We start from the raw sequence: 20,857 nt of genomic DNA, 5'->3' as shown, positions 1-20,857 counted from the left end.
TAAGGTTTATTGATAAGCTGTAAAATATCCTGCCGACATTACATATCTCAAGTCATGTCAAGTCATACTGTATCTTTGTCAAGTGTTTGATATTTGAAGGATCATTGCAAAAACATTGTGTAATATAATGTGTATATTTAATAAAAGAATATCGGCCGATATATCGATATCGGAATTTTTTTACTCCCCAATATCGGTATCGCCATCGGCCTCAAAAATCCAGTATCGGTCAGGCTCTAGTTAAGAGTAACCTGAAAATGTTTGAAAAGGAACTGTGAGGGGAGCGAGGGCGACTGTTGGGGAAATTGTGACGGAGTGAAATGGAGGGATGAATAGACAAGGCGAGAGAGAGAGAGATGTTACGTCAGAGAGTCTCACGGAGGTGAAAGTGTGGAGCGTGGGACTCTGGATATGCAGCGGCTGTTTGAAGCTGGGCCCAGCCTCTAATCCTCACCTTGTGACTACCGCCTGTGTGACACACACTGCTGAAGTCCAAGCCCCTGTTCTCTGCCTCCCTCCCCCCCTCACAGTCACTGTCACTTTGATTCACCACATGTATCATCACACGCACCGATCCCTCGTGGCAGACGAGCGTTTAACTTGACAAGTTGAAAACACAAACAGAAAAAGAGATCATCGAGACGTGAATAGGAACATCGGACAAGTGCTGAGTTTGTAGATAGTCAAAATGACACCAAACAAACACGCCTAAAAATATACAATGTGTCAAGTCTAAAAGTCCACAAGTAGCAAGTAAGATTAAACGCCTCCCCTCCTACCAGCTTGTGTGCGTCAGCCTAGTGATAGCCTGCTGCTCTCGTCATCCACATTTATTCTCCTCTCCTCTCCTCTCCCGTGTTGCTTTAAGACGGTTCCAGCCGGTTTGCGGCGGCTTGGTTCAGACTGTGGAGGTCCTGGCACAGGATGACTGACTGCTCTCTCTGGCTAGTTATAGACCAGACATTACAGGCAGCCTTTTGAAGCGTGTGTGTGTGTGTGTGTGTGTGTGTGTGTGTGTGTGTGTGTGCGCTCTCCGTGTGTTGTCTCTCTCTCACTTGTTTGCATTTTGGTGACAGGAGGTACATTGACGGGGTGATGTAACGCAGAAGTGGAGTCCGTGCCCTGCACAGACTCGCTCCTCAGACATGGAAGTAGAAACGGTTACGATAGTTCCTTTTGTGACTTTCTTTCAACAGTGGAAGGAATGTTTCACACGCTAATCTTAAACTCTTAAGTAGGGATGTCACGATACCAAAATTATGAGTTCGATACCGATACCTGCCTAAGTATCTCGATACCGATACTGAAACGATACCACGGCAAAAAACTAAAACATCAGGAAAAGTATTGGAATAAATAGAGGGGACAAAACATGGAACTTAAAACTTATTTTATTGATTTAACAAGGTAATGCACAGCCATGTAGTCATTTTACTACATGCTGGTAGTACTGCCACCACGTGTGGCGCTGAACATGCTAGAACTTTTATTATCTAGTGTAAAATTAACATAATCTCTCCTGTAAACATATTTTAAAGGAATGTCAACCGTTTAAACTTATAAATAATATAAATAAAATATATTTTCACACAGCTGCTACACTATTATAGCTATTTGTTTTATCCAAAAAAAGTACTCTGTACTTGCAGCTCCTAAGCTTCATTAACATGAAGTGCCTGATTTATGGTTAATCTAGTAATATATATTATTTTCACACATAAATGTAGGCCCCCCCCCCCCCCCCATACGTGTAGGCTAGGTGTTTTTTACAATGAATTCGTATATCATTAATAATTGGGATTATTGTAAATATTAGGATAGGTGAGATCAGATGACTGCTTACCATGTAAAAGCTTTAATAACACTGGCATTGAGGACCATAGTGTTATTAAATATTGTACATGGTATGCAGTCATCTGATGTCCCCTCCCCTAAACGTTACATGTCATGACTTTCTCCTTGGCAGAGATCTGTGCTCCAGCACATTGCCTCGTGTTTCACTGTAAACGAGTAGGCTATTGTGACAAGCGAACTTTTTCAGTGAAACAAGTTCGCTTGTCACACAATACTCGTTGGACTTATTTGAGGGCATGTATGTTTATCGTTCACGTTCGCTAACCTGTCGGTCTTTAAACTCTTTGAACAGGTCGGGGTGCCTGTCGGCAAGATGTTTAGCCAGGTTCGATGTGTTTGATCCTTTCGCTTGCGTCACGTTGAAGCACCTTTTACACACTGGTTTGGATGTGTCCACGGGCTTGCCTTCGCTGTCGGCAACGTAAGCAAAATATTTCCATATTTCGCTTCGTGCATCTGCTTTTTCTACAAGCGTTGGTCGGCTTGCAAGACTAGAAGAAGCCGCTGCCATTTTCGCTGCGTCTGTCCTGTGTGTCGGGGTGCTGTAGTGAGGACTGAACGACTGTGGCCAGAGAGCGAGCAGAGAGGGAAGAGAGGAAAGTCGACACGCCCCCACATGAAGCAGACAGAGTCAGAGACGAGCTTTTTTTCACTTTTCACGAGTCACCATTGGTTCAAGGCAAGGCTGTGTTGCCTTCACGTGAGGTGGGAGACAGGCTCTCAACTGTAATGCCGCTGTGTCTCTCTCCTCCGCTAACAAACACCACGGTCGCACACTGACGCAACCCATGACATTTTTTTAAGTATCGGTACTAAATTAACGTGGTATAGTATCCTTTTTAACGGCAGCGAACCGCGGTACCATACTAATACCGGTATACCGTGCAACCCTACTCTTAAGTAGTGATACATGTTCTTTTGTGGCATATTTTGCTTTTCTTGAGCCTAGATCCCAGGCAGGTACAATTCCAAAGCCTACAGTTAAGAGAGGTGTACGCTGTAACCTACCAGAACACATGACTTGGGGAAGAAAAACACATTTCTCTTTATAAAGTATAGAGGGTAGAGTCTGTAAAAGTCATTTTTTTCAACCCACAAACATAGGTTAGCCATTGTCCTTTAAGTACCATCATTTGTTTTCATTTTTGTTGTTGTTCTGTGATTCTGGAATAGTGAGTGTTACACTTTGTGAATGGCGGATAATATCATTTTTAGAACGATGAAGGTCCTCCCTTTGTGACTTCAGTGAACCTCACTCCTCCTCCTCTCCTCTCTCGGCAGGGTTTCTGTGTTTATTTGAGCCGTACCTATATGGCGTATGTGAATGTGAGCGGAGAATTCTGCCAGGCTCAGCACCTCGCCCCCGTGGAGAAGTGAATCGGCCGCCCCCCGAGGGACTACGCTACCCGCAAACCCCCCTGACTGCCAGCACACTGGGAACCCCTGACTCCTCCAAAGGCCCCGCGGGATCTCGCGTAGTCCTTGGCCAAACTGCCCTGCTGTGTCCCAGCCAACGCAAGGAATCTTTGCTTTCCGCTTTCTCCTTGAACAGCCACTCACAAACAGCTCTCCTGAATGGGGTAAACTGATTGGATGACTCCTGGATAGTCTCTCCATCCTTTTTTTTTTTTTTTTTTTTTTTTTTATTAATTATTTTTATTTTTGGTTTTGTATAATTTTAAGTTTTTTACATCCCGGAGTACTGTGGACTAGTTCATCATTTTTGTTACCCCTCTATAGTATTTGTACATCATCCTGTAGTTGAGCACTTGTTGTCCTGTGACCTGTCCTTCTCCACGTGTTGTCATTTTTATTTATTCTGTCCCTTTTTAAATACACAAGCCTCCTAGCAGTCTTTGCTGACTTCTGAGCCAAAAGTTCGCTTTTTGTTTTGTAAGAGTATTGTATTGTAATTGTTTTTTAAGCCGTCTCGCCAACATGAACCGCCCCGCTGCAGTCGAGATTGCCTACGAGTGCATGAGGTTCCTCATCACCCACAACCCCACCAATGCCACGCTCAACAAGTTCACTGAGGTATGCACCCGTCTGTCTGTGTGTGTGTGTGTGTGTGTGTGTGGGGGCGTGTGTGTGTGTGTGTGCGCGTGTGTGTGAGCATGCATGCGTGTAAATCCTGTGTCTACAATCCTCTCTCTTGATGTCTGCCAGGAGCTGAAAAAGTTCGAGGTGAACACACTGGTGAGAGTTTGTGATGCCACCTATGATAAGGCTCCAGTCGAGAAGGAGGGGATACAAGTGCTGGTAAGAATGCACACACACACACACACACACACACACACACACAAATATCTTGGAGGCAGGCTTTTTTTTATATGAAGGATTCTTTCACTTTGCTTATGCTTTCCAGCAAAGTCACAAGTTTAACAGGAGCCTGTTATCATCACACACTGGTCTGTCGTGTGCTATTTGAGACTGTCTCGTGGTTACACTAAATCTTTAGCTTTCTAATCTAGTCAGCTAGGTCTAGCTACATAGCCTAACACCAGATGGCTTATACAGTGTAGGGCATTTAAAGTCGAGCTGAACCCGTTCGTCACGTGCGTCGCAGTCCGTTTCAGACTGAAAACATAATTTGTCTGAGATGACAAGTTGAGAGGCGGGTCATAGTATCATGTCGATGATTTTATTTGACAATTCTGTCGACTGGCTTTGGCATTGGTCAATCATGGCGTGTTCCACCCCCAAATCGAGTGGGATTCAGCGTGTTGTCGTGCTACGCGAGTGGGATCCGCGGAGTACCAGGCAGCCAGCTCCTTCGTGCGGAGCGAGCGGACAATCCGATGCATGGGTGCTGCCCGCACGCCTGGAATCTCCGAATCTCACCTCGCCTTTTACGCTATTTCTGTAAATGCGATATCCCTGGAATGCCCGTTTTAACGAGCCAGTTACATTTCTTTGCATTCTTAGAGATTATAGTTTTTGTTTTTTGTTCATGTTTCTAACAATTGGCCAAGTTAGTAGTTAGTTTATGGGATAGGAATTCTGCCAGATGACAGGCACTAGGTGCCATTTTCTACTTCATTTGGAAGAGAAAATTATCCTGAAATGAAGATTTGATTGACAGCTGCATGTCGTGATATGATTAGTTGAAATGGGGTAGAAATTTGATAGTACTAGGTGACGTCAGCAAACTGTACATTACTGTTATCAATGAAATCTTGAAAAATGAACTTTTGATGTGAAAAAGTGTGAAAAACTAAAGAAATTAGATTTTTGTGATTTTTTTGCATACATTATTAAATAGGTGCACTGCATACCCAGGTATTTGAACTAAAAGAAAAGTCATTTTTGGGTTCAGCTCAACTTAAAAAAAATATTCTGTCTAAAAACTGGGGGCATTTACAAAATGTTGGGGGCACTTTAAAAAATAGTAATTATTTAGTGCATAAAGTTGCTAAAGCGTAGTGTGAACAACAGCACTGTTTGTGTGTGTTCTTCATCGTTGTCTTCTGGCAACCAGCTTGCAGGTGCTGAGTGTGTGTGTGTTAGAGATGGAAATTAAATTAATTAAATGAAATTAAAATTATCAAAATAATGGGGACAATTTTGCCCCTCCATCATGGTTTTTAGAGGCATTCTGAGATTTATTGGGGGCATTTTTGCCCTTGCCCCTGGCTAAATTCCTACACTGGGCTTATAGTCATTGGCGCTGTCTCAAACCCAAGCAAACTTCCTCAAGTTGTAGTACTGTTTCTTTTGGGTAGGACACATAGGAAGTAAGGTACATTGAGTAAATGGGTTCTGCAATTTTGGTCACATTTTGGTGGTCAGATTTTTGGTTACACTCAAACAATTGTGATATCACTGATGATGTCACTGTGACATCAGTGATGATGTCACAATGTCTATGACATCACCAGTGATATCCCTACACTTGAGCAATTGTGATCGTCGTCTATGACATCATCAGTGACATCATCGTCTATGACATCATCAGTGATGTCACTCGAGCAATTGTGGTTTTTGGTTACACTCGGGTAATTGTGACATCACTGATGATGTGAAACTGTCTATGACATCATCAGTGATTCCTAGGCTCGCCCGCACCTAAAATCGTGCCTAGTTCATAATAATTGATAAGCCACTGTCCACCGCACTAACAATACTTCTTATTGTTCATTAAGAATGTTGAACAGCTGGATGCTTGTGAAAAAAAGATATACGGTACTGTATATATACTAAAATTACTCCAAAAGTCCAATAGTAATTATCTCATGGATTTTCTGCACTTGTTCTGCATTGCGTCAAACATCACAACAGTAGCAAGTAAATGTTGCCTTCATTTGCTGTTAAAAATACTGTAATTGTGGGGAGGGCGCACTTGAATTGTCCAATAAAGTGGTGAATACAAATGGGAAAGTCAACTTTACAAGATGCCAGATGGAACATTCTTGTGGTGCTGTGCATATGCAATGACTTTTTAGGCACTGGAAATATCAGTTACAACTAAGACTGATAGCAATAGTCTCCTCTTCACTTGGTGCAGCAGGTTATTTATTTTCAGGTAGTTTTGTTTTTGTTGAGTAATATTGACGTAAAAAAAAAAAGCTTTCACTTGTTCTTCCATTGTGTTCTGTAAGTAAGGCATTATGCCAAATTGTACCTCAGCTGTTTGGAAAAGTAATTCTGAGACAAAGGTAACTGACCTTTTAGTAAACAAAGTTAACTCCACTAAAGCTGTATGTAGTCTTTATGTAGACTTTTACCCCTGACAATTAATCAATCAGGAAATCAATTAAGAGTCGCATCGTTAGGAAGAGAAAATGGCACTGGAAATGGTACTGTAAAATCATAACGTTACCCAGCATGAGACAGAGCCATTGTTTTCCTAATATGGGGTTTTCCTCTTTATCCTATTGGAGCTTATATACCTCCAAAGATGAGTTGAAGCCAAATGTGTAGCTTATATATTTATTTACCGTAGTCTCTTTTTATCACAGGGTAAGAGCAGCAGAAACCCACAAACTGCAGGAGTGAGACAGATGAACAAACCAGCACAGAGGAGTGAGGAGGATGAATGTAGGAGAGTAGCATCGGTAGAAAAGGATGAAACAGAAAATAACATACTTTATAATAATACACTTTATTCAGGCAAAATGAACAAAGTGCTTTACGAGCATAAACACAATGAACAGTACACTCATAAAAGGAGAGAAACTAAGGCGATAAAGAAGAAAGGTTTAAAAACAAACACCAGTATTGAAGCATAGATAACAATACATGAAAGCAAGTCTATGAAAGTGGTGCTTTAAGAAGTGATTTAGAAGATAATAGTGATTTACTATGCCATAGTAGTAAAAGCACAGTAAAACGAGGTCATCTTACTTTGAGGTGGGTACTGGGTAGGCAAACATACTGCTGGTCACTAAAGTTCCAATAAATTGCTATAAAAATTGTAAGTTGTTTTATCATATTAATAAAAGCACGTGTGTTATGATGAAATGATACTTTAAGTGAAACTGTTTGGCAGCTGACATTATTTTGGTTACAATGACTCATGTTGTAATTTAAGGATTAGGGTCTTAAGGCTGGCTTTACACGGTGAAACTTTCACGCAACTAGTTGCAGGTTGCAAATTGCATGCAAAATTATTTCCATATAACTTGACAGTTACATGAAGCGATTCAAAAATAATCAAGTTTCATGCAACACACAGCACAGTAGTTTATTTCACTAAAGCTAGATTGGTAATTTTTTAATCCGTTATATTGTTTTTCTCGGTAGATTATATCAAGTGGGAAGTGTCATTGTAACAGCATCTTTGTATCTTATTTAGTATCTTTTTTGCTGGGAAAGTGTCATTGTAACTGCATCTTTGTAACTTATTCCATATCTTAAATCTTCCGGGACCTTCACTGGCTTCCCATCACGGCACGCATTAAATTCAAGATACTGGTTCTGGCCTACAGGGCAGTACAGCAGACAGCCCCTCTGTACTTACAATCTATGGTCAGGCTCCAAATCTCTCACCGTTCCCTCCGCTCCTCCACCAGTGCAGGACACCTCGCCCCTCCTCCGGGGGGCTCAAAAGTCGCTCATCCCGTTCGCGACTCTTCTCGTCCCTGGCACCTCAATGGAGGAACGAGCTTCCACCTTTGGTCAGGACGGCCGAATCACTGCCGATCTTTCGGCAAAGACTAAAGACATACCTTTTCAGGCTCTATCTGGGCCCTTCTTGAACTAACATCTCTCTCTCTCTCTCAAAACAAAACTTTACCACTATTCCTTCAGAAGTTGTAGCTGTCACTGTCATAGACTGTGTTGCATAGTTGATTTCTCTATTGCTGACAAAAATAAAAGCGTCTGCCAAATGATGTAATGTAACACTAGCAAATTGTCTAACAACCGGCATGTTAATGTTAACTAAGCTAGGGGTAGCCATTGGCTAACTGCTATTTAAACAAACCTTGCCTAGCTCATGTTTGTTTGTTGACATGGCTCAGCTGATTGACAAAATGAAGAACTTTAGCATTACACCAATTGCATTAAGTCTATGAGGATGACTCTCCCTCTGAAGCGTCCAAGAGACCTTCTGTTTTATTATTTTGTTAATTTTGGTGATAAGCTGTTGAGTTGAAATCAATAAATTGAAATCGGTTGAAATGATACCGTGTCAACGTTAGTTTGCCTACCTCACGTTCGTCTGTTGACATGGCTCAGCTGTTTGACATCATCTGACACGTTATCAGTTGAGGGTTTTGCAACTGTTGCAGCTGAGCTTCAGACACGTTTCACTTGCGTTGCAGAGGGCTTTACACCATGCAAGTCATTTGCAACATAGTTTCACCTAAATTTCAACCAACTAAAGTTGTGTCAAAGTTTCACTGTGTAAAGCCAGCCTAAGGTTTGTAAATGGAGAACTATTCAACATGACATGACATGAAAATTACATTTGTTCTTACATTAACCGTTAATCGTCAACATTACTTTTGTTTGTTTGTATTTCAGGGCTCTTTCAAATATAAAATACAGCCCCAAAATGTATGCTCAATGTCTCAGAACTAATCTTTACACAAATATAACCTCATATTACTTCAGATCCTGCAAATTGTAGATCTGATGGTAAACCCAGAATGGTCCTGGAAAAATTAATCAAATTTTCAAATCAGATACCCCAGCCCTGTTGCTAAATCAAGATGCTAAAGCCTGAGCTGAAAGTGGGACAGATCACTTAACTTGTCATCCATTGATTTGGAGTGTCATGTGGATTCCAACACTCCCAGCCAAAGCATGTTACCTGCCGAGCTAGTTCTTAGAATAGAAGCTGTAAGTGATGGTTGCTTACCTGCCAAAGTAGCTGCAAGAGTAAGCAGAGTTACTAACCACACCAAACATCTGACTGAAACTAAATCAAGCACTTTAAAGATGGAAGCTCAAACTAAAGCTTGCAAGCACTAACTGTACTGTAACTAAACTGTAGTCATATTCTACATAAAAAGAAGGAAGAAAAATCAACTGATGCTAAACTAAAACCGGTTATAACCATGGACTGTGTAGCTTTGTGGGCGTGTGTTAGTTCATGTCTACTTGTCTTCAGGGTGTGTGTGTGTACGTGCTTGCTCTGTCAAGTAAGAAATAGATAAATAGACCTCATTGGTCTCCACCTTGCGCTACTCACCGTGCTAACTTTCTAGATCTCTCCATCTTCCTCCCTCTCTCCCCAAATCCTTTTTCACTCTCACTCACTCACTTCATCTTAGGGTCGTTACACATCAAGAGCGATGTGATGTGATGATTAATTCGCACGTCAATAATATTTTCCGAACCTATATCAGTCAATGCAACCGTGCATACCAATGGCGAAGTTTCGCTGAGCGTTATTGCGGCATTTATTTTTTCGAACCGCGGTCGATTTTTCAGAAATTCGCTTCCGACCTGTACACATCTGTGGCTGTGATTGACAGGTGGGTCAAAACTCGCATCGCAATTTCGTGCCGTATATTCCCATCGCTCTTGATGTGTAAGGACCTTAACTTTTGTAGTTCGGGTAGTTGGGATTGTGTCGCATATCTGTTCTTGCCTTTGGGGCAGTGCACACCGCTTGCAAATACAACAGACTTAAAATGCTTAATTTGCCGAGGCTGCCTTTTAACTCAAATCCCTGCATCAGCCTGTGTCCCACCTTGTTAAATGTGATGGTGCACTAATCTGAACCCCTAACTGCTTTTTGGCTTTGTTTATTATGGAAATCAAGTGCTCCTAAATCCCATGATAATAAACGAGAGAAAGATCAACTTGCATTATTGGCGTGAAAAGGCAGAGACAGAGAATGCAGATGGAATCTGGGCTGAGCGGTAGAGACACCGGGTCAGTAGGGGATGAGAGGCTCAGACAGAGTTGGCTGCCTGCCAACGCGTGCACACACACACAGTCACAGAGTCTTACTTATGTCACTTTTGGGGTGTCTATTTACTAGGGCAATAAAATCGATACGGCAATATATCGCAATATTTTTTTCCACAATACTGTATCGATATTTCAGAAAGATTTCCTGATATATTACCATAAGATTTTTTGCACAGCCGTGTGTTCAGTGACACATTAAGAATACAAGTTGCGCACTTTATTTTTATTTTGAATTTTGAACCAGCAACAAAATCAGTAGGATATCAAGAAAACTGTAAACAGTTTTGTAGTCATTCATTTAGTTATTGAGAGTTGAGTTGTTGACCGATGATGTCGTTCATGAACAAATGACATCACTGTCAAACTAAATGAATGACTGCAAAAGTCGACTGAAGTAAAAGCGCGCACACCTCATGGTTGTTGTCTCCTCCCTGTAGGACTGGCCCTTTGATGATGGCGCTCCTCCTCCCACCCAGATCGTGGACGACTGGCTCAACCTGCTGAAGACCAAGTTCCGCGAGGAGCCCGGCTGCTGCATCGCAGTGCACTGTGTGGCGGGGCTTGGCCGGTGAGTGAGTAGCTGTTAGCGCTGTATAAACGGTTTTGCTAGCTGGTTAAGGTGCACTGTGTGGCGGGGCTTGGCCGGTGAGTGAGTAGCTGTTAGCGCTGTATAAACGGTTTTGCTAGCTGGTTAAGGTGCACTGTGTGGCGGGGTTTTGCTGGTGAGTGACTAGCTGCTAGCTCTGTCTAAATGGTTTTACTAGCTGGTTAAGTTGGTTAAGTGTTGCCTTCTCTGTCTTATACATTACTCCTGTCACTAAGCTTGTTAGCTGGATAACACTGGAAGCTAATGAGACCATCAACTTAAGCTTCTTTGTGTAGAATCACTTAGCTCCCATACCTTCAGGTATACCTACAGCCTTTAGTGCCTCAATATTATTTCATAATAATGAAAGACTGCCCATCGCTATATATTTGAATATTTGAGACATTTAATGTGGCAAGCTCAGTATCTCATCTCTGTTCAGGAGCTAGCCTTAAAATCACTTTATTCACATGGTGGCCATATTTGATTTCTGCCATACTCAATGTGGGAAACTACCTGGAAGGCTGCGACACTTGATTAGATTACATTTTTGATGGTAGAAAAAAAGCATGTAGGATTGAGTGCAAACCTAACTTTACCATCCACTGCGTGCCGTGCCATGTCATGGGACAATGGAGGCACAGAGATTTTGGCTAGTTTGGCGAGTAGCTGGCTGGCTATTGTCCGACAGTATATGGGACACCTCATTAACTATGCATACTGTGGAGTAATCAGAACATTCATTAAGACCTGGTTCTAGATTACATCATTTACACTAGGAAGGAAGTAGAGTGGAATTCTAAATCTTGTTTAATTCTGTTGGCAACCAGAGGGGTAGTTTCCTAAAGCGTGTTACTCAAATTTCCATAGTCTAGTGTTGTTGTTTTGGCTCTCTATTAGTGTTAACTAGTTAGTGTAGTGTTGTTGTTTTGGCTCTCTGTTAGTGTTATCTAGTTGGTGTAGTGTGTGTAGTGAAACTGCGCCCCCACTAAATGCTTAGTCTCTCCCCAGACTCAAATATTACGTTGAATCGCTGCGCTCCGCATACTACATGAGTCTGTGACACATCACAGCCACTGCTGGTTTTTGAAGGCGGGTTGAAATTGAATGAGTGACCGGTCGTAGCACCGATGAGAGGACTGAATCCATCACTGGCATATCACTGGCCAAGTGAACGGTTCCCTCCCATAACCAGCCCTCTGAGGGAAAGTGTCCCAGACCCAGAGAGATCTCTGCAGCATGCAGTAATGTAGTGTATCAGCGTAAGAACTCTCATGGGTCTGGCGTTAAAACTACTAAATGCTAGACTTCCCTGTTTGTACGTTCGGATATCAGCCTTATTTTCTGGTTTCTACTTTCTACTTGTACTCTACTTGCTAACCTTTCTGCAGTGTTTATAACTGGTTCGCTCAAAAGAATAGCTCCAAATATCCCCAAATGTTGTCTCGACTTGATTCTGCGAGAGAAGTAGCTAATCGCGCTGCTAATCAAGCTAGCAAGCGAAACACGTTTCATTCCTAAACGTACTTCACAATAATAGCATCCCGTTAGCTTGTTACCGGAAAACTTTTAATTTGCAGGAACAGGCTTTCAGTGTGAGAATGACAGAGCCGCCATTGTCCCTATTAGAAGTCACTGTATCACGGGGCATGGTGGTGCAGTGGTAAGCGCTGTCGCCTCACAGCTAGAAGGTCCTGGGTTCGATTCCCACCCGGGACGCTGTGAGCGCTGAAGGAATGCGTGCCCATCCGCAGGTCCTCGAGTGCCCGCCGCCCGGGTGGGGTCGTCAAAAGGGCCTTTCTGTGTGGAGTTTGCATGTTCTCCCCATGCCCCCTGGGGGTTTCGGAACCCCTTCACCAAAACATGCAATATCCTGGTCGCTGATGTGGTGCCTCCTCTGGTTGTTAGGGACGCCTGTTCGGAGGGAGGGGAACTGGTTGGAATAGCGTGATCCTCCCACGTGCTATGTCCTACCGGTGAAGCTTCCCCTGTCAGGTGAAAAGAAGCGGCTGGCTATAACTGCCCATGTCTCGGAGGAAGCATGGAGCCAGTTTCGGCTCTCCCCAGATTGGCAGAGGATGGAGCAGCAACCAGGATCAATAAATTAGAATTAGCACTAACGCGGGATAAAAATGGGATTAAAAAATCAGGGGGGGGGGGCAGAGAAAATAAGTCACTGTAGCATCAGAATGATTAAACCGCTGTTATATTAAGGTAAAGACATGACTTCATGGGGCTTTAATAGTCAGCAGGCTTGACACACTCCTTTGCCTTTTCTTGTTGGGGCTGCATAAGACATTGATCCATTAAACGTTCCGGGTGTCTAAGTATCTTTTAATCCCTCCTTTCTCTCTCTCTCTCTCTCTCTCTCTCTCTTCTCTCTCTCTCTCTCTCTTCTCTCTATCTCTCTCTCTTCTCTCTATCTCTCTCTCTCTTCTCTCTATCTCTCTCTCTCTCTCTCTTCTCTCTATCTCTCTCTCTCTCTTCTCTCTATCTCTCTCTCTTCTCTCTCTCTCTCTCTCTCTCTTCTCTCTATCTCTCTCTCTCTCTTCTCTCTATCTCTCTCCCTCCCCTGGCTCCTTCTCTCTCTCTCTCTCTCTCTTTCTTCTCTCTATCTCTCTCTTCTCTCTATCTCTCTCCCTCCCCTGGCTCCTTCTCTCTCTCTCTCTCTCTCCCTCCCCTGGCTCCTTCTCTCTCTCTCTCTCTCCCTCCCCTGGCTCCTTTAGTATCGGTCGCCCAGCTCAAGCTGTCTTGGCTGAGTTTTGACGAGCTACATTGTACCTTGGGCTGTCCCTGTCATGAGTGCGTCATCTTTATTACAGACAAGAGAATAATAGAGTGCCAAAGTCACGCCCTCTTCCGGGTTCTGCATACGACCTAAGAGGATTTCATCCAATCAGATGTTTGAGAGCTGGAGAGCCATTTACGCTTCTTTGTTGCCGCTAATGGGCTACTGTGCGCATTGCTTAGCACTTAGCGCGCTGTTGCAATTCTTAGTAATTGTCTGCTCGTTGGCGTGCGGTGAAGCGCTAATCAGCTTGACTCTACGGTGTGCGTAACGTGATTGCGTAACCGCGGCAGCTCTAGACCACAGTACATTTCACTCGGACCAGAAAAAATAAAATAAAAAGCAGTCCAAAAATGTTCTATGGTCTCTCCTGATTTAGAATATAGCTGAATCGCTTGTTTTGACCAATTAAAACTCTTTTCGTAAGGATTTTTTCAAAACGTATGAAAAAAAAATGAAAAAAAGAATGGCGGATGAAGTTAGGTCATATGGAGAACCCGGAAGATACTTTGGCACTGTATTCAATGTCTTGAGTGTTGTCCTCTCGTCTCCCTATGTCGTGTGCATGGCTCTGTAAGTAGACAATCAACTGGTTTAGTCATGAGTGACACAACAGTCTGTGGTCATTGTTTCTGCTCACTTGAAAAAGCAATAACAGTAGCAGTGCAGTGCGTGCTCTGTATCTTGGTCATCAGTAGCAGTGCAGTGCGTGCTCTGTATCTTGGTCATCAGTAGCAGTGCAGTGCGTGCTCTGTATCTTGGTCATGAGGAAGTTGCGCGGTACTTCTATGCACACTCGTACTCGCAGACCAATATAAGAGCAAATTAAAAATGAGTTCTGTTGAAAAACAACACAAGGACTTGGACCAGATGACTTGGGACTTACTTGAGACTTGGACCAAAGTGACTTAGGACTTGAGACTTGGACCACAGTGACTTAGGACTTCAGACTTGGACCAAATGACTTGGGACTTACGTGAGACTTGGACCAAAGTGACTTGGTCCCATGTGTGCAAAGAAAGCAGAGGCGCATGATGACGCAGGCAAGCTAGCGTGAAAATGTCTCCCCTGACCACAGTGATGCACACTAAGGCAACGAGTTCTCTGAGGCTTGCAGCGTTTTGCATTGCTGTGGCATTCCAGACGCTGTGCAGTTCCCAGTATCGGTCAAACTGGCATTTTCTGCATTCATCTCCTCCTGTGTTTACTGCAGTCATCTGGGCTTTCCACCGTGCGCCACAGCAGCCAGCAGCGTTCTCTCCAGGCTCCCAGCGTGGGAGGCTGCAGCAGCTACTTGTTGTTGTTTTGCTGTTTGTCATTTCTTTCACAGTCTTCTTCTCACCACCCCTCCTTTCTTCGCACTATCTCGCTCTCTCCGTTTTATTCTCGTCTTCTCTCTATCCCTCCTTCCTCACTCTGTCCCTCGTAAATTTGCCGTGAGAGAAACACCCACTCAAGCAAATGCTCTGTCAGCATTGAGATTTGACCTGCCATGCAGTCTAGATTCTCTTTCCCCCCCCCTCCCGCTATCTTTATCTGGTCTGGTGAGAAAGTTGTCTTACTGTAACTTATCGCAGTCATGCATTTGTGTGTGTGTGTGTGTGTGGTGAGGCCCAGGGTGTGAGCACGGTGCCCCAGCAGGGTAACGGCGAACCCGTGCACCCCTGTTGATTTCCCAGGCCGGTTTCCCAGGTTTACCTCCTCCACCCCCTCCCCTCCCCTCCCCTCCCCGTCCCATAACCATGGCACCATGTGAACCCTTGGCATTTAACTCTGCTATTCTTCCTCCCTCTCTCCTGCTCTCATTCTGTCTCTCTCTCTTGCCGTCACCCTCTGGATCTCTCTCTCTGCCTCTCAGAGCTCCGGTCTTGGTGGCCTTAGCCCTCATTGAGACTGGGATGAAGTATGAGGATGCAGTGCAGTTCATAAGGCAGTAAGTACCCTCCCTGTTCTTTACATATATTGCCTTGATGAAGGAGGGAGGGGGGGAGTCTTACAGCGAGATCCCAAGTGGTGCTGTTGCCATGGAGCGCAATGTGTGTGCTATTCTGTGGATGGAAGAAACATTGCTAATTGGAAAAAGATGAAAGCCAAGGGGAAAAAACACACGATAGCTCACAGGTTACCAAGTTCCCAGGTTCCAAACAATGCAACGTGAGGTGGTTGATCAACCAAATCTTAACATTTATTTGTTTTTTTTTGTTACTTGTGTTGTGATTTCAGTGTTGTCGACTTTCACATTATTCGACTGTCTTCAATATCTACTGACTGTAAAATAGCAGGGATTGCAAAGTTGATAATAACAGTCTTGTATTACCAGCAAGTAAGCTGTACCCTGCCAGTACTCCGATTGTCCCCGTTTATCAATACAAGATTGAGCTTGGTGCATTAGCTATTCACCTTATATAGAAGAGACAGTCTGGCTTGAGAGACTAACAGGAAGGAAGTGTAAACACAATCGGAAGTTCTGGTTGTGTTTACACTTCCTGTGACTCATAAACCTAGTCTGACTCATATGCGAGTCCAACTAGGTTTGACCAGGTGAGTCGAGACTAGTTTGAGCAGGTAAAACAGCCGGAGTTTTGAACAGGAAGTCGTGACACAACAGATAAAGTGGGTGGGGCTACATAAGGCGTCTTTGCTCTCTGTGGTGGATTTGTGGGACTCACCAGTCATTGTTTTACCCCCTCCCCCTTCTTCTGTCCCTTCTCAGGAAGAGACGTGGAGCCTTCAACTCCAAACAGCTTCTTTACCTCGAGAAATACAGACCCAAGATGCGTCTGAAGTTCAAGGATGCCAACGGCCACAACTGTTGTGTGCAGTAGGCTGTGTCAGTGCGTCTTTTCTATGCGCAACTAGTGGGGAAACTATTCCAACAAGGGGAGATAAAAATGAAGAGAAAGCTATCAGTAATTATTGTGAAGATTTGTTAACACTGAGTCATGGTTAATTGATCACAGAGAGCAAGCGTGTGATCGAATGAATGAATCCAGATCTAGGGATCCACCAGCCGAACCAATGAATGAGAAGGTCAAAGCACACAGATAGGCCCGCCTCCCAGTTACTAGTGTTCAACCACGGGCCAGAATTTTTCCACTTGAGTCCATCCTGTTTTTTGTTTCAGATGTAATCATGGGATAACTTCTTTTTTTTCTCTCACCATTTTGTGTATTAGATTTTTTTTATTTTTACACACACACAAACACACGTAAGTTGTTCAATGGTGATGAAAAAAAAATCTTAATGTTAAATGAAATTATTGATTTTTATTTCCATGAATTATGATATGATTGGCCCAGGATAATTTACCTTTTTAAAAACAATTTTTAAACCTTCAGCACACATTATTATTATTATATGACAATCCATTTTGGTAATGGGGATTTTCTTTTGCACAAAAGCTCCAAAAAGGTTCAACTGAAAATGCAGTAATGTTTTCTCCTCCCCCTTCACTTGCTTAGAGTCACTTTCAGTTGAGGGGTTTTATTTAGTTTTGAATATGTCCGCAATATTTATTCACTTAGATATGATGATGTGGCAGTTAAGAGTTTGGCAGGGGTAAGGACACTTTGTTTATCCAATATTTTCTTTTTCTAGAGCCATGTTTTTCACGTTTTTTTCTTTTAGTTTTTTTTTTATCTCACGGGAGTGCAATAATCAGTCCACCTCAGTAAAGCCCACAAACCCTGCTGACCGTCCTACACACGCACACACCTTCTCTTTCTTACACTCACCCAGGCAGTTGACTACAGGAAGACACTTGGCAATCCTTACAACAGGTACTTGTACTGCCCCCCCCCCCCCCCCATGTCTCCCATTCACCAAGGCTGCTCTTTCCTCTTAATGGGTTTACAATAGGACTTCCCTAAATATGCACATTAAAACACGCATACACAGAGCCTAAGATCCAACTGTTAACCTTACTCTTACTCTGAAGGAAAAGAGGTGGAAAAGAAAGAAAATGGTCAGTTTTTTATCATTGTACCCATTTTGAAAACATCCCCAATTCATATTGGTTCTTTAAAGATAAATAAATTGAAATAAAAAGCATTTGTGATGTCTTTTTTTTCTCTCCCTCCGCCCCAATGCACCAACTCACACACCCATTTTTTGGACATAGTAATTGTCTTATTTTTGTAATTGTAATGTTGGTGCTTGACCTTTGTTTTGTGGCTTGTGACAGATAGGTAATAGCTGTGGGTGGGATGTGTGTCTTATGGAGAGGGGTATTTAAATTTGACACACAGTTTAGACAAAATTATAAATTGCTGAATGGACAGCTATCATGCAACTGTCTGGTGGTTCCCAACCTGGTGGTTGGGACCCCCAAAAGGGATCAAGAGAAGGTAGGATAGGATAAGATTTTTTTTTTTGCTTCTATTTTTTTTCTGGTGGATTTTTTTTTTTCTTTGTTTTTTACCTCAAGCCTCTTAAAGTTATTCAAATAAAACTAAATAAGCCCCCTTTCTAGAGCTGCATGGTTATTCGATTAGTCGATCAGATTAATCAATAACTATTTTGATAATTGAATAATCGTTTGTCATTTTCTTAAGCAAAAAATAAACAAAAAACAAGCTGTTTTCACCTCAAATGTGATGACTTATTGCTTTGCTTCTTTGCCCAACATGACTTTTGAAGATGTAACCCTGGACTGTGGGGAACTTTATATATTATTTATATAGATATTTCACTATTTTCTGACATTTTATGGACAAAACTATCAACTGATGAATCAAGATCATCAGTAACTTAACTGGTATGCCATGTGAGGGGGCCCAGCTAGACTTTTATTTACACGGGTCACACAGGTCAAAAAGGTTGAGAATCACTGGTCTAGGCTCCCAGGCGCCCTCTGGTGTATGCCATCATGCACACATGCTTATGTGGGTCCTCTTATACAGTAAAGTCTGAGGGTCAGGGTCAAATGGATGAATCCATTCACTGTAATAGAGCTGAACAGAAAACAAGATGATTCTATCCTGTTTCCAGATTGAGCCGCCATGCTGTCACCTTCATGTCTCTTTCCAGACACTGCTCGTTAGCGGTGTCTGTCAAAGCGGTGCCCTACATGCCCCTTCCCTTCCCCGGCAGACAAGTGACTCAGCAGCACGTGGACGACAGGACACCACGCGACTCACTGCACAATGACTCACAACACTCACAACAACCATAATAGACCGACTGACCTCACGACTCTAAACCAATCATTCAGACAATTGAAAGTGCCCCACCTGCTGCTTCAGTCCTGTAATCACCAACGCTGTGTTGTATAAAAGACAGAGGCAAGTTGGGACATGTCTGGAATGGATTTTTGTACTGAACTATGCCGACACCAATACAATAACATGCACCATGTAAGTCACTGGTTCTCAAACCAACCCCCATCCTTTTTTTTTATATATTTTTACATGAAGTAGGCCTACTAAACTGATACTCCCCAACCCCATCGGCCATCTGATAAGATTTTTGATTTTAGATGTTTGATTATACAGGGTTCCTCCTACGCAAGTATGAAAAGTATGGAATTTGATTTGAGTATTTTCCAGGTCTGGAAACGTATGGAAAAAGGAGAAGAGTGTATGGGAAAATATTTGTTTCCAGACTATTGTGACTGACCATTCCTTTTTCAAAATAATACAATTCTGAATTTAGACAAAATAAATTGATAATACAAGCAAGTGTTTTATCATGGCATCAGAATCATACATGTTAACATCATCATCAACTCCTTATTGACAGACACATAAGGTCCAATAAGAAGACACACAAACAAAAACACTACATTTAAAAGCATCACACCAAAAAAAAAAAAAACGTTTTTTTTAAAACCATTTATTAGTTACATAATAAACATCTAGCTGTATCCTCAACCCGGTATTCACTCCCGTGGAGTCAGAATACACCTAGTATTTGTCACGTCCCCTCTGTGTCATTATTGCCTATGCAAAAGGTAATATGCCGAAGGACCGTGTGGAGGTCGCCTTGCTGTGACCCCCAGTGGTCTTGACATAACAGTCTGAGGTTTAAGTAGGTCAAGGATGCACTGAGGAGAAAGGGTGGATCCCGACCCAAAACATAACCCCAACCAAGTTACTTTGTTGCCTAAACCTAACCGTTGTTTTACTTGCCTTACCTACCCGGGGCTGGGCAATCATTCAGTATTATGGTTTATAATCTTTAAGTGGAATCATGTTGTGATGATATGAAGATATTTTAATATCATATGACACATTTCTGATGTCTAAATTGATGATGAAAAAGCAAATTTTCCATTTCGCTCAGCCCTCACATGTGGCTTTGACTTACAACTGAACATTTAGCCCACTTGTAGAAAATACAGACATAAGCCTATACAGTATCGTGTCACCGTTCAGCCTAAAAATAAAAAGATATGATTATTTGTCTAGAATCTTGTCATCCATAAGTAGGCTGAGGTACAATACAAAAATAAATGAAAGCAATAAGCTACAAAAATGCGCTGCTAGAAATATAATTGGAGTAGAAATTCTCCATTGAAAATGAGCCCCACCCAATCTCATCTCCCAGTCTGCTTCCAGTTATCTGACAATAGCTCACACAGATCAACATATGGATGTGGTGCAGAAGGTTGTTTGTTCAGTCCCTGCATCAGGCTCTGGCTTCAGAAATGTTCAAACCCGAAAGCTCAGTACTGCTGGGCAGCAATCCGTCTCTCAGCCACTGGGTCACACCTTGTAAGAGAGGTTTTCTCAGAGCTTTTCAGTCTTTCATCTGGCTGTCGCCATTTAAAAATGAGTGTGTCTCGAATCCATGACCTCAAAACTGACGGAGGCTCAAACTCACAAGCTCAATACTGCTGGGCAGGAATCAAACTGTGAGTGGTCTGTGCCACACACTTGTTAGGGCAGGTTTTCTCAGAGCTTTTCAGTCTTTTGTCTGGGTGTCCATTTTCATACCTCTCTGAACTTGAGAAGTTCTTCAAAGTCCAAGCTTTGACTGAGGCTCAACCCCAAAACCTCCAAATTGTGGTGTGGTCATAGGTGTTAATTACAATGTCCCCACCACCTTTCTACACAAAGGGACACCCTTGTGTACTCAGATGTCAAATAGGGTCTGACAGAGAATTCTGGAAATTTGAGTGTGGAAAAGTATGGAATTTTGAAATGGACAATGTGTAGGAACCCTGATTAGAGAAAGCGTATGAAACCCGACCATGACAAAAATAGTCATACATTTGGTCATCGTGTTACTTATGTTTGGAATTATAGGGAAAATAAATGATTCCC

General features: G+C 42.6%; 1 protein-coding gene across 1 annotated transcript in view; it reads left to right on the top strand.

The window, feature by feature from the left end:
• Positions 1–17,642, top strand: part of ptp4a2b (protein tyrosine phosphatase 4A2b) — a 44,021-nt gene extending 26,379 nt beyond the window's left edge. Inside the window, exons 2-7 of the mRNA XM_083646109.1 lie at positions 3,136–3,434; positions 3,780–3,888; positions 4,021–4,113; positions 10,656–10,786; positions 15,451–15,525; positions 16,306–17,642. Coding sequence (XP_083502235.1) covers positions 3,430–3,434; positions 3,780–3,888; positions 4,021–4,113; positions 10,656–10,786; positions 15,451–15,525; positions 16,306–16,417 — 525 coding nt within the window. The 5' untranslated portion in view covers positions 3,136–3,429 and the 3' untranslated portion in view covers positions 16,418–17,642. The remainder of the gene's footprint in view (positions 1–3,135; positions 3,435–3,779; positions 3,889–4,020; positions 4,114–10,655; positions 10,787–15,450; positions 15,526–16,305) is intronic.
• Positions 17,643–20,857: the final 3,215 nt, after the last annotated feature.

The sequence above is a fragment of the Poromitra crassiceps genome (assembly GCF_964638095.1).
Source record: "Poromitra crassiceps genome assembly, chromosome: 11".
Taxonomy (NCBI): Eukaryota; Metazoa; Chordata; class Actinopteri; order Beryciformes; family Melamphaidae; genus Poromitra; species Poromitra crassiceps.
The sequence above is the reverse complement of the archived record's forward strand: the minus strand, read 5'-3'. Positions and strand labels throughout refer to the sequence as shown.